The sequence below is a fragment of the Leptodactylus fuscus genome, chromosome 3, assembly GCF_031893055.1.
Source record: "Leptodactylus fuscus isolate aLepFus1 chromosome 3, aLepFus1.hap2, whole genome shotgun sequence".
Classification (NCBI taxonomy): domain Eukaryota; kingdom Metazoa; phylum Chordata; class Amphibia; order Anura; family Leptodactylidae; genus Leptodactylus; species Leptodactylus fuscus.
In genome coordinates this window covers 166,907,628-166,922,319 of record NC_134267.1, presented here as the reverse complement: position 1 = coordinate 166,922,319, position 14,692 = coordinate 166,907,628, and the positions used below count along the sequence as shown (strand labels likewise).

At 41.2% G+C, this 14,692-nt stretch overlaps 1 protein-coding gene across 1 annotated transcript in view; it reads right to left on the bottom strand.

Annotated features, from left to right (window-relative positions):
- SI (sucrase-isomaltase) overlaps nucleotides 1-14,692 on the bottom strand; it is a 160,997-nt gene that overhangs the window by 81,767 nt on the left and 64,538 nt on the right. The window contains exons 26-28 of the mRNA XM_075268726.1: nucleotides 12,983-13,186; nucleotides 11,180-11,337; nucleotides 694-862 (exon numbers count right to left, since the gene is read on the bottom strand). Of these exons, the coding sequence (XP_075124827.1) occupies nucleotides 694-862; nucleotides 11,180-11,337; nucleotides 12,983-13,186 (531 nt within the window). The remainder of the gene's footprint in view (nucleotides 1-693; nucleotides 863-11,179; nucleotides 11,338-12,982; nucleotides 13,187-14,692) is intronic.

Genomic DNA, 14,692 nt, shown 5'->3' with positions numbered 1-14,692 from the left:
AGAGGCAGAGGAGGCAATCAAAAATAAAGGCAGCACTGTAGAGTTTTCTCGCAGCAAAGGGGATCCCCCAGTGCTGTTTGAGTGTTGTGGACCACTCCCAGTGCTGCGAGAAAACAAATTAGCACATGGAAGAAAACTGAGATATCTAAGGAACGGCGGCGCAGAGAAGACATCTAAAGGTAGGAAAAGAATAGCCTCTCTTAAGGCTATCCCGATGTGGGTTTAGCTTAAAACGGGATTCTAATGATAGAATCCCTTTATTAACTGTCAGAGGCTAAGGCCACACATGCTGTGGGAAGAACTGTGGCAGCAACGCTTTTCACAGAAAGTTCAAATAGGTTTCCTCTGTGTACTTTCTGTTTCAATTATACCTATAGGGAAACTGCTGACGTTTCTATAAGTATAGTCACATTCTGCGACTTCGAAAATCTCAATAATTTTGGAAATCGCAAAGTGTCCGCTACATGTATTTACCACACTGTGGGAATGGAATTTCTAAGAATTACATCCCTTACACAGTGACTGTAAAACACTGCGTTTTTTTCCTCCATGTGGGGTCCCGGCCTGAGTCTTTTTATCATTTTATCAGGTTTTCTTAGAGCTCACTAGATAATTTCAACCAATCTCAATCTATTATTACCTAATTTTGTATTTTGCTAGATATACTATATATAAGAAAGTTTGGCTACTTACTCCGGGAGGCTGATCCTTAGAAAAGAGACCTATAGTTTTTCTGTTTATTTCATGACGGAAGTATGGATGTTCAGTTTCCCCTAATCCAAAAACATAATCTGATGGAAGTCTGCTGGAAATCTGAAGAAACATATCTTCAAATGTCATTCCAGGTAATTTTGAATCCCATCTGGAAAATGCAAACATAGTGAAAATTATATATATATATATATATATATATATATACATATGATATATGTCCCATGGAGAGACTGTTAAAGGATTATTTTATTTTATCTTATCTTAATATGTATGCACATATATGTACTGTATGTATCATAAGTGTAATGATCAACCAATTTTAAACATCATTAAAACAACTACATTAGCAAAAAAATACCAGCATAACAGAACCAATATGTCCAGTTCAACCGATTGAAAGCTTTTCCTGTGGGTTGCGTTGTCTTTGCATTCAAACCTATTTCTTCAAGTTGGATAAGAGATGGTATAATCAGTCTTACTAAGCAAGAAAATTATATCAGGAGATTTCGGAGAGATTAAGACCTGTAGATACTACAGGAAGTAAGATATTTCTCTTCTTAATGGACTAGATAAATGTGGGCTTCCAGGGATTGTTTTAAGTAAGCAGTTGTAAGCTGTGGGAGATGCATTTAGGAAGTTCATTAAAGGGGTATTTCAGCTAAAAGATACCTCCTATCAAAAGGTGGGTCTTAGCTTATTGGTGGGTCTGAGTTTATTGGTGGGTCAGGCTGGATCCACGAGTCGGTCGGTCCACGAGTGAGGGTCGGGCTGGATCCTCCGTGCAGTCTTCTCCTTACAGCGTCCCCGCAGCATCTTCCAGCTCTTCGGGCTCTTGATTCACTCTGCCAGGCATCGGGCCTAGGCAGAGCCGACAGCGCATGCCCGCACTACAAGCGGACATGCGCAGTCGGCTCTACCCAGGCCCGATGCCTGGCAGAGTGAATGAAGAGCCGGAAGGCGCCGCGGAGAAGACTTCTAAAGGTAGGAGAAGAACCAGCATTGATTGGCCAATCAATGCTGGTTCTGCATTGAACTTTTACATTCGAACAGCGAGTGGTACTCGATCGAGTACGAGTACTTCGAATACCGTATTATTCGATCGAATACCTACTGGATCGAGTACTACTCGCTCATCTCTAGTAAATAATGAAGGGCCTGTGTCATCTGGGTGCAGCTTTGTTGAAAGTCCGATACATGTATGTGTATTTGTATTTTTATTAGCTTTTAACTGTAACATCATTTTCATAAAAATACCATCAAAAGAGGACAATTGTAATTGGTGATAGGTGGCAATAGCCTAAAGTCTTGGTGCAACATTGGCCTGCATTTACCTAAATAATCCAAAAAGAAAAAAACCTTTCCTTTGAAAACATAAAGGTATGACAGCAGCAGCAATAAACTATATTAGATATAAAACAAAAGCACAATAAATGAGACTATTGACAAGTTGCAATCATTATTCTAATTTGGTTTTTTTTCAGAAGAAAAACTGAATAATTTCTCACTGCTATCATTTTATGCAACAGGCGTAATTGCTCTTCATAATATATGTATGATTCATCTGTTTAGACTCTGCTAAAAAGACCATTTCTTAAAGTATATCAGCTGTACACATTTCCATCAACATCTCTAATCCGAGTGTCTCAAACATTCGAAACTCAAAGGACAGATGATACAAGCAATAATCCCCCTGGACGGAAGTCTAATTTCTTTTTGTTCTGAATTTGATTAGAAGAGAGAGCCTGACATTTTACAGAGGAATCAATTGCTTTCAAAGCACAAATGAGTTTCCGAGGAAGTGCTTGAAGATATTCCCTCTGGTTCACTAATGGTCCCCTAAAATAACAGACCTCTCCAAAAAGTAGTAGCTTAATTAATTTACTTAACAAAACACTTCTATCACATGAAGACTAAGTATTTTGACTTATAACCTCCAAAATAAGTAATTATAAAAAAACACTCCAGGTTATAATATATATATATATATATATATATATATATATATATATATATATATATATATATATATATATAGTCATTGTGCCATTGGTAACGTTGAATATTAGTAAATAGCAATTCTGTATTTTTGTATAAAAAACTACATGTTAGGCACTAACTTTCTAATATACAAATATGTCCACACTTAACTAAGCTGCAATTTAGTTAAATATTTTAATTTGTCTAGAAGCCAATTCAATACAATATTACAATATGCTAACAAAACCTTTAAGAGGTTGAAATTCACCTTCCTCCACTGGTTGGTCACACATGGACACAAATAGAGTAGATATTGTATCACCTTGTGATGATTTTTTTAATGCAGATTGTGGGCACCATATCACAATGTACATTTTTTTTCCTATCAGTATGTCTTTTTTGAATAGGAGGAAATCCACGCAAACATGGGAAAAACATACAAACTCCCTGCAGATGTTGTTCCTGGCGGGATTCTAACCCAGGACTCCAGCGCTGCAAGGCTGCAGTGCTAACCACTGAGCCACCGTGTTGCCCCACCTTGTGATGACTTGTCATGAAACCATGTCATTTTTATAACCAGGGAGAATAATAAAGCTTACCAGAGTATTCCCTGCACTGGTTCCGCCTTTTTACTATTATACATACTGGTCTCCCAGAGCCCATGTTTACTACCTTTGTGAAGGACATCTCAGGAGGCCACAATTCTCATTCTTCTGCCTCTCAAGGAGCCACCATGACTCTCACTGACATTATGACTCCTCTCTAATCTGGTTGTGGGCCTGTTGAATAGAGGTTGAGGGTCAGCCAGGAAGGCAGAGGAACAGGAGCTTCACAAAGGTAGCAAATGGGGCTCTGGGGAACCAGAATTTTATTAGTAATAAAGCTTAACCAGTGAAGGGAATGTACTGGTAAGCTTTATTATTGCCCAGATATGTGCAGTCAAAAGGTGACATCTGTAGTCTCTACGTGTTGGTTATTGTAAGATTTTATCTTTACATACTAGACTGTTCTAGAAAGCCCTTTTTTACACTGACCTCCATGCATGCTACATTCATGTCTATATACAGGTAGACAATTGAAAACAGAATGAGAAAAATTTTTAGTCTAGGTTTCTATGGATAAATAGTTAGGGTTTCCCTTTTTTAAGAGATGTTGAGTATGAGATTCCCAGGCCAACAATTCCTGCATATGGAATAAATGATCTATAATTGGAACCATTGATCTATAAATGGCAAAGAAGATTGCGTCCATTTAGAAGACTCAGATGTTAACATATGGAATAGTCTCTGAATAGAAAGATGTTGAGTATTCAGCAGGTTGGTTGGTGTTGAAAATGAACCTAAATAGCAAAGTTTGTAAAAAAAAAAACAAAAAAAAAAACCAGGTGGCTACTTCAAAATAATGAGATGCAATAGTTAGAAAATAACACAAGATTTTAAAATAGGTTTCAGGTTCATAATGCTAAAGAAAATTGTCCCTCAGGTGGATAAAAGTTTCTTTTGAAGTAAAGCTACAGCAAAAGAGATTTAGAGATAGCCCGTGGTCATGTAATGGACACACAAGTACTCAGCTTGTTACAGTCAGGGCTCAGTAATCAGATATTTGTCTTGTAACAAGCTATGTACCTGTGTGTCCATCACTTGACCATAGACCATCTATCATATGACCACGGTCTGTCCATCACATGACCATAGACCGTCTAATTACATGACCACAGACCGTCCATCACATGACCATGGTCTATCCATCACAAAACCATAGACTGATTTATTTACTAATAGTAAGCAATGAATGACAGCGAGTAGAGATCTAAAAAACTAATGGAAGTTTGTAAAATGTTTCACTCTACAAACAGTAACATCTATTGACTGAAACTGGCTAAGCCATTTTTACTACTTAGGCTACTTTCACGTTGGGTGTCTCATATCACCAGGAAAAAAAGTCCTGCAAATCTGACTTTTTCATCCAGTGGTTTCAGCAGTGGCGTAACTACCACCATAGCAGCGGTAGCAGCTGCCACAGGGCCCGGGACATCAGGGGCCCGGTGACAGCTGCTACCGCTGCTATCATTATTCTCGGAGGTCTTTTCGGACCCCCGAGTATAATGATCGGGGCCCCCTGTTGGTGGAATACTTTCCACCAACAGGGGGCCCCGAAGCTGCAGCAATGGCTGAGACACAGGAGCTGCAGCTCTGGCTCCTCTCAGTGCTTCAGGACGCTCCCCCTCTCTCCCCCCTCCCTTTCTCTGCTGTCCTCTGCCCACCAATGAGAGGAGGAGGCGGGGTTTATCCCTGCCGAGCTCCTGCCGTCTGCACTGGAGGAAGAAAGGAAGAAGGAAAGTGAAACTAAAGCTACACAGGTACGTACTGGGGTTACTTATTAATGTCAGGCATATGGGGGGATTACTTGTGTTTTAGTAACTCCATGTGCCTCATATTAATAGCAGTTAACCCCATCATCTCCCTCACATTAACCCCTGTTTGCCTCACCATAAGAGTTACTGATATGTGAGACATATGGGGGTAATAATAATGAAGATACTTTATTATTACCTCCATGTCTCTCACATATCAGTAACTCTTATGTGAGGTACACAGGGGTTAATGTGAGGGAGATGATGGGGTTAACTGCTATTAATATGAGGCACATGGAGTTACTAAATTGTAATGCACATGACCAGATTTTTTATCCACAATTTGTCCTGGTATAGCGGTCAGCGGGTGACGTGACAGTATTTAGTCCTGTAGGGGCCACTAAGGGACATAATACTGTGTGCAGGGGCCACTATGGGACATAATACTGTGTGCAGGGGCCACTATGGGACATAATACTGTGTGCAGTGGCCACTATTGGGTATAATACTGTGTGCAGGGGCCACTATGGGACATAATACTGTGTGCAGGGGCCACTATGGGACATGATACTGTGTGCAGGGGCAACTATTGGGTATAATACTGTGTGCAGGGGCCACTATGGGACATAATACTGTGTGCAGGGGCCACTATGGGACATAATACTGTGTGCAGGGGCCACTATGGGACATAATACTGTGTGCAGGGGCCACTATTGGGTATAATACTGTGTGCAGGGGCCACTATGGGACATAATACTGTGTGCAGGGGCCACTGTGGGACATAATACTGTGTGCAGGGGCCACTATGGGACATAATCCTGTGTGCAGGGGCCACTATTGGGTATAATACTGTGTGCAGGGGCCACTATGGGACATAATACTGTGTGCAGGGGCCACTATGGGACATAATACTGTGTGCAGGGGCCACTATTGGGTATAATACTGTGTGCAGGGGCCACTATGGGGTATAATAGTGTGTGCAGGGGCCACTATGGGACATAACACTGTGTGCAGGGGCCACTATTGGGTGTAATACTGTGTGCAGGGGCCACTATGGAACATAATACTGTGTGCAGGGGCCACTATGGGACATAATACTGTGTGCAGGGGCCACTATGGGACATAATACTGTGTGCAGGGGCCACTATTGGGTATAATACTGTGTGCAGGGGCCACTATGGGACATAATACTGTGTGCAGGGGCCACTGTGGGACATAATACTGTGTGCAGGGGCCACTATGGGACATAATACTGTGTGCAGGGGCCACTATTGGGTATAATACTGTGTGCAGGAGCCACTATGGGACATAATACTGTGTGCAGGGGCCACTATGGGACATAATACTGTGTGCAGGGGCCACTATTGGGTATAATACTGTGTGCAGGGGCCACTATGGGGTATAATAGTGTGTGCAGGGGCCACTATGGGACATAATACTGTGTGCAGGGGCCACTATTGGGTGTAATACTGTGTGCAGGGGCCACTATGGAACATAATAGAGCGCGCAGCAATGCGTAGGAGGGACTCTAGGTCAAGATCTTCGGTGTCGGGGGGGCCCCATGTCAAAAGTTCGCCACGGGGCCTCGCCATTCCTAGTTACGCCACTGGGTTTCAGTATTAAAGAACAGACACCCAATGGACCTTATTATAGTTAATGGGGTCCTTCGGGAAACGTATATGAACGCTGTTGTAGTGGTCCAACTAACAATTAAACCTAACATCATTTATTTAGTTAGAAATATATAACTCATTCTATAATACAAAGCTCTACAAACGTCCAAAGGTTTAAAATGTAATTAAAATAAAAAATGTGTTTCTATTCTTATACATTTATTTTGCTAATAACTTTTCATTTTAGTCAATTTCAACCTTTGGAAACCTTGTCAGTTTTGATTAAAGTAGTGACAGGGAGCAGAGATCATGTTGACATCTTTATTCTCTACCACTGCTCAGCTAAAAATGAAGCTGGAGCAGTAATATACAATGTGTGAAGTGTAAAGTACGCTTCTCCCTCCAGTTTCAGACATGCCAGTGACCATAAAAGTCATTGGGGGAGAATTGAAAGGCTGCTGGTAGCTATTCAGGGTTGCGGGTGAAGCTAATCTTTATACAATTATGCAATATTATTCTAATTTATTTCTCTAAGACATGACAAATTTCTGTCCTGTGGAGCATGTAGAATATGTATAATGATATTTGACAGGTCGAATTTTGGGTAAACATCAAAAAACGTCTTTTATTTATAAAGTTTTCAATAACAATAAGGCAGAATATAAGAGGAGGGGAGTTCTGCTAATACGAATGCAACATAATTTCTGACCTAGAATGAGTAAATAATAATAATAATAATAATAATAATAATAATAATACATTTTATTTATATAGCGCCAACATATTCCGCAGCACTTTATTTTCTTTATTTTCCAATATTGTGCTATTACTCCCCTCCCTGGTCTTCTAGTCTCTGGTACCCTTGCTTTTTTTGAGTAGGAGACAGGGAAGTTAGATTCAAGGTACACACAGAGCTGCAAGATGAGTCTGCATTGTAGGAAAGACTTTAGGTATTGTAAGCCAATGGCCGGCTAAATAATGGAGGGGGTGTACATCTCACCCAGACTACTCAGGTGGGCAAGTTGAGAGAAAGTCCAGGAATGACTTGTTCTCAGCAGACAGCTTTTGTCTGCTGAGCATTTTGTTACATGCTCAGTATTGGGATGGATTTTTTAGGAATGGCAGGTAGGACCTGTCATTCCACACCACCTCTAGTCCACACATTGTGGATGTTTCTGCAGTGTGTCAGCTGCTGTGGATTGTGCTCATCAGTGAGGTTTAAAAGGTCAGCTCCAGCAGCAAGACTTTGGACAGAGCTGGGCTGCAGGACGAACTGGAAGGTCACACTGTGGGAGCTGTGTCTTGTACCATTCAATTTTGCTATTGAATCTGCTATTATAGGTGAGGTAACCTATTTATGTGTGTAGTTAGAGGCTAGCTGGGCAGGTATTTATTTTGTATTGTTTTTCTGTCTTTTTTTGTTTTGTTGCTGCACTGTTTCTTGTGAAGTACAAATAAAACTCTACCTTTTTGGACTAAGAATCTGGACTTGTGTGTCTATGCCACCCCACCTAGAAACCTCAGACCCTGACATTATAGAAAATAATAGTATAGACAGGGTTAGACTTAGCCAAGTCCACACATGTAAACCCCCCAAAAAATAATACATTCTTACTAAAAGTTCCCTGTACCACCAACATCACATTTCCACAAACTGAGATTTCATGACTGTGACTAAAAGAACGCTATTAATTTTAATTAAATGATAATTATTCCAATTTAATAGTTCTCCATCAGTCTTGAGATCTCTCTAGTACAGTCTGTGCTGTGTTGTCAGCATTGCTAGATATAATGGGTGCATTCAGAAAGAATACCCTGGTCTGGACGTCAATCACTTGTATAATAGACACCCTACATAAAAAATAAGTTTTACATTGTTTTTGTTGTAGAATCCACACTGAAATTCTAAGGCAAAGGGCTGTACAAAGGGGAAAAATTAACATAAAAACAGGCGGAGAGGGATGTTATTGTGGTGCACATTTGGCTTGGCAACTCCAGTTCTAGCCTTGTTTTCAATGGAAACCTGTGCCATAGTCCATACAGCACCAACTTTCTGTGCACTTATTTAAAGTTAGTGTTGCAGGATGAAAATAAATGACATAAAGCAGGTAGCCACAGACTGAATAGTCCTATTGTATGAAGCTAAGCAGCAAGAGGATCCACAGCAGTATAATCTGAAAAACCATGGAAGATAATCATGGGTCACCCTTAGATATATTGTGTAAACAAGTCTCTGGATTTAGGACATCACTTTTCATTTTATTTAGGAATAAATTGTGTCTACAACTCCCTGGGGGGGAGGGGGGAGATTATCTTTTTCTTTTGGAGTCCAAAAAAGGGCACTAGTGCTGTTTAGGGGTCACAGACAATAACATTATTTATATATCATCTTATTTATTTCTCCTGCAGCATTTTACAGATATTGTTCTCACTCTCTGTCCCAAGCAGGGTAAACAATCTAAATTCCTATCAATACAGTTTGTCTATGGAGTGTGGGAGGAAACCAACACAAATACAGGGAGAACAGCCAAACTCCTTGTATTGTTCTTGGTTGGATTCAACCCCAGTACATCTGTGCTACAAGACTTTAATGCTAACCACTAAGCCACCATGTAGCCCATTACCAGGGACAAGAACAAATTCAGAGGACATTACTTGTGAGGGTGACTAGATGTATCAATTATTGTATTTGTGGATATGATATATCTATAGAGTATTCACAGGTGTCATTAAATGAGTGGCCAAACTGAACCTGCACACCATTGCCTATATTGAGTATGCCATCCAACCGTTAAAAAATACAGTGGGATGAATATACTAGAGAAATCCAAAAGTTAAGGCAATACCATGCTTGAAAATGTTAACACCTTTTAACCTAAATTTATAATATATAAGTGAAACCTAGAAAAGGACTCAGGGATAAAATGTTATGTTTTCATCTGTATCCAGTAGACATCTGGTGAATAGATCTATAGTTAATTTCCATACAATGTAATCACTTCTTGAATTATCAGCTCTGTTACTTCATTAGTACTATGTGACCCCTTTCTGAGTCCCTAAATAATACAGCATCTTCAGTGTGGGCCAGAAGTCAATCTCTCTAAGCATTACTATGATATTCTCAATGTGCATGCCATGGGCATATTATACACTCACCGGCCACTTTATTAGGTACACCTGTCCAACTGCTTGTTAACACTTAATTTCTAATCAGCCAATCACATGGCGGCAACTCAGTGCATTTAGGCATGTAGACATGGTCAAGACAATCTCCTGCAGTTCAAACCGAGCATCAGTATGGGGAAGAAAGGTGATTTGAGTGCCTTTGAACGTGGCATGGTTGTTGGTGCCAGAAGGGCTGGTCTGAGTATTTCAGAAACTGCTGATCTACTGGCATTTTCACGCACAACCATCTCTAGGGTTTACAGAGAATGGTCCGAAAAAGAAAAAACATCCAGTGAGCGGCAGTTCTGTGGGCGGAAATGCGTTGTTGATGCCAGAGGTCAGAGGAGAATGGCCAGACTGGTTCGAGCTGATAGAAAGGCAACAGTGACTCAAATAGCCACCCGTTACAACCAAGGTAGCCAGAAGAGCATCTCTGAATGCACAGTACGTCGAACTTTGAGGCAGATGGGCTACAGCAGCAGAAGACCACACCGGGTGCCACTCCTTTCAGCTAAGAACAGGAAACTGAGGCTACAATTTGCACAAGCTCATCGAAATTGGACAATTGAAGATTGGAAAAACGTTGCCTGGTCTGATGAGTCTCGATTTCTGCTGCGACATTCGGATGGTAGCGTCAGAATTTGGCGTCAACAACATGAAAGCATGGATCCATCCTGCCTTGTATCAACGGTTCAGGCTGGTGGTGGTGGTGTCATGGTGTGGGGAATATTTTCTTGGCACTCTTTGGGCCCCTTGGTACCAATTGAGCATCGTTGCAACGCCAAAGCCTACCTGAGTATTGTTGCTGACCATGTCCATCCCTTTATGACCACAATGTACCCAACATCTGATGGCTACTTTCAGCAGGATAATGCGCCATGTCATAAAGCTGGAATCATCTCAGACTGGTTTCTTGAACATGACAATGAGTTCACTGTACTCCAATGGCCTCCACAGTCACCAGATCTCAATCCAATAGAGCATCTTTGGGATGTGGTGGAACGGGAGATTCGCATCATGGATGTGCAGCCGACAAATCTGCGGCAACTGTGTGATGCCATCATGTCAATATGGACCAAAATCTCTGAGGAATGCTTCCAGCACCTTGTTGAATCTATGCCACGAAGAATTGAGGCAGTTCTGAAGGCAAAAGGGGGTTCAACCCATTACTAGCATGGTGTACCTAATAAAGTGGCCGGTGAGTGTATATAGACAGACCGATGGCCCACATGGAAGACGATGTAAGAATAAGAGTTAGATAATGGTCAAATAAAGGAACAACCAGGTCTGATAATTCAAGAAAGAGATTTATCAGATGTTGGTTCACTTGCTTCATGGTAGTCTTACAGTAACTTACATAACGGCACGATTGCTCTTCCGGATGATCTGAAGTCCAAATGGCCTGCCTCTAAGAACAACAACTTCATAGAGATGCTCATCCTTTGTACCTGTGGGTTGGCTTGGCGTATTCAGTGGTACTGGAACTTCATATCTTTTATTGTTGGGGTCAAAAATCTACAAAAAGAAAGATTGTAAAAAAAAATGTGTTTTTAAGTGCTGGCTATAAAACACAAATGCTGGTTCATGGGCTAAAAGAAATATCAGAAAATAATTCTAATTCAAACAAGTTGACATTCCTATCATATCCAACCAACTTACTCAGTATACGTTCTTATTACCCTACTGCTTGATTGTTTTCTTGCAGTGTTATTCCTCACTGGTTGTGAAATCCCAGGTCCCTTCCGCTGAGGACGATTATTGGCCTCAACGTGACTGAGGTAAATCAATGTCCTCACTGGCTTCAGCGGTCACATGCGCAGAGGCTTCCGCCAGAAGACAACAACCGAGTTGCAGGACTGGAACGCACGGGGAGAAACCAGAGGCTCTGGAACACTTTATTGAGTAGAATCTCCAATTTCTCACAAACCAGTGCAATACAATATTGCAACATGCTAACAAAACCCTTAAAAAGCTGTAGTTCACAACACAATGGTTAGGTGGCCCCACAAAGACACATGTATTAAAGAATGCCAATCACTTTTGGGCAGTATATCACTTAGTGTGGACAAAAATGTTAAAAAGGTTATGTGGAATTTTTTTTTTTTTCTTCTCATTGCATCCACTGCTCTATATACATTTTCTGACATTTCAGAAGATGGCCTCCAGTGCCACAATGATTAGCCTTGCACTGTACTACAGGAGATGGGCAGAGGAAGAGGAAGTCAGGGGTGCAGCACCATGTATGTAGAGAGAGCAATGCAAAAACATAAGAGGGCTGTGGTAGGGTGCTAAGATTCAGGCCCCATTGAGTTCATATTGATGGCCTTTTTGGTACGCAGTAGAAAGTGTGACTCTTTCACTTTTTCTGAGATTGTTGTGGGGGAGAACCTGACATATTTTTATCATCTATGTCAGAAGGCTATATAATTTACAGATTAAGTATATGCCATCTCCTTCCTACCCAACTGAGGGGTGCTAAACAAATCAACATTTCACACATTTTGAATATGACCAGACAATGAAGCAACCACATGGGGTTGAAGCTCCACTAACTTGTGGCCCCCAATAACTGCATAAGCTGCATTTTTAAGTTTTACCTGCAAAACCATATGGACACTGAGTGCCATAGGTGTGTAAGAGCCCGTTCACACGGGCACAGAGGGGGCAGATTATTGCGAGTAATCCATGTCATAATTCACCCCTTCACAATGGTGGTCTATGGAGACCGCTAGCGTTCTTTTTTCCGCTAGCGGCATGTTGCAGCTAACGGAAAAACAAATCGACATGACCTTTCTTGAGGTGGATTCTTCCTCAGGAAGTCAATAGAAGTGAATGGGAGACGGAAACCACATCACAGTTTTTTGCCACCAAACTGCGTTGCGGTTTTTGGCACGGTTTTTGGCAAAAACCGCGACCAATAACCACAATGCGTTTTTTTATGGTTCATTCACTGACCGGGAGGGAAAAACTGCCTGGCGCTTTCTGAAGGCAAAAAATGTCTTAAGGTCCAAAAACCGCTTCCTAGTTAGGAAGCGTTTTTTTCCCGGACCAAATTACGCCACAAGTAATTCACGTGTGAGCTTAGCCTAAGATATTGGCTGTGTGAGGTTACTGTATTGTCTAGTCATACTCATTGGCATTAAACTACAAACTCAATTACCTTAAACTGGAGCATGTGGTTACTATGGAATGTTGCTACAAGCGACAGTTGTGTGATTTTCTTGGATTTTGTGTAACGTTGCCGGATGTCAGCAGGTAAGGAGATATTCAGAGTGATGCCAGTATCAGTGGTCTGCTCACTTTCAACAACATACCCATAATTGTCTGGATAGTAGCAATATGGAATGTCAGCTCCACTGGATGGCTGGAAAAGAGAGTTAGGTAAATGTTAAAGGGAACCTTCCAAAATGAAACAAATAAAAATAAAAATCTTTTTCTATTATACATATGTCTCATTAGTTTTGATGTACGCAGATGTTACTAGGTGTAAAGCACATAAATATAAAAAAGCTTCTCACATTTGATTTACATAAACTGCATTAAATCTTAATATACAGAAGATATAAAAAAAATTGCACTTTAGAAAATGTGTGAAAAAGTAAACAATTGCTTGTGAAACTCTCTGGGCTTCATGACCCGTGGTCGTACCGTTCAGGCATCGCTGGATGTTCTGCGAGATTTCTCTAGTCTGACAACTGTTTAGGCGATATTACTGCTATTAGTAGCTGTGTGGTTATTTATAGCATGTGGTGTTGTTTCTACTGTTTCATCATGTAGTTGGTTAGTGACAATGTTTCCAGGGTCTAAAATATACCATAAATCCCATGTATGAGACTGTGACAGTACTGGGCAGTACTGTCAGTGACCGACCGCTTCATCCCAAGTGTGAGAAGAAGCTATCGGAGGTCTTTCCTCCCAAACACAGTCAGGCTGTATAATCAACATCAGGCTAAGTGAAGATCACTCCACACAGAGAACTAAATGATCCTGAGTCTTTCCTTTCTTTTTTTTTTTTAGTTGTTATGACTCCTAGTATCTTGTCTATCTGCTATTCTGAGCTTGTATGTATCTTTTTTCTTGTAATATTACTGTACTATCCATGCTGCTGTAACACACTGAATTTCCCCATGGTGGGACTATTAAAGGATTATATTCTCTTAATTGTGATTAGGGATGAGATGGTTTCCCCAGAACTTCTCCTGCACAGAGCACAACACTGTGTGTATTTACAAATGTGTACTACAGTATTAGAGATGAGTGAGTAGTACTCGATCAAGTAGGTATTTGATCGAATACTACGGTATTCGAAATACTCGTACTCGATCGAGTACTACTAGCTGTTGGATGTTAAGATTCGATGCAGAACCAGCGTTGATTGGCAGAATGCTGTACATTGCCAATCAACGCTGGTTCTTCTCTTACCTTTAGAAGTCTTCTCCCTGTGCAGCGTCCCCGCGTCCTCTTCCGGCTCTGAATTCACTCTGCCAGGCATCAGGCCTGGGCAGAGGCAACTGCGCATGTCCGCTTGTAGTGCGGGCATGAGCAGTCGGCTCTGCCCAGGCCCGATACCTAGCAGAGTGAATTCAAGGCCGGAAAAGGATGCGGGGACACTGCGCAGGGAGAAGAATCCAGCCCGACCCTCACTCATGGACCTGGAAAGTAGAATTTGATCGAATGTTGCCTACCCCTGAAACGAGCATTTCCCTCCATAGACTATAATGGGGTTCGAAACCCGTTCGAACAGTCGAACAGGGTGCGGCTGTTTGAATTGGATTTCAAATCCTGAACATTTTAGTGTTCGCTCATCTCTATACAGTATCTATTGTAAATCATTATTACTAGTGTTATTACACTATTAAACTTCCAATAA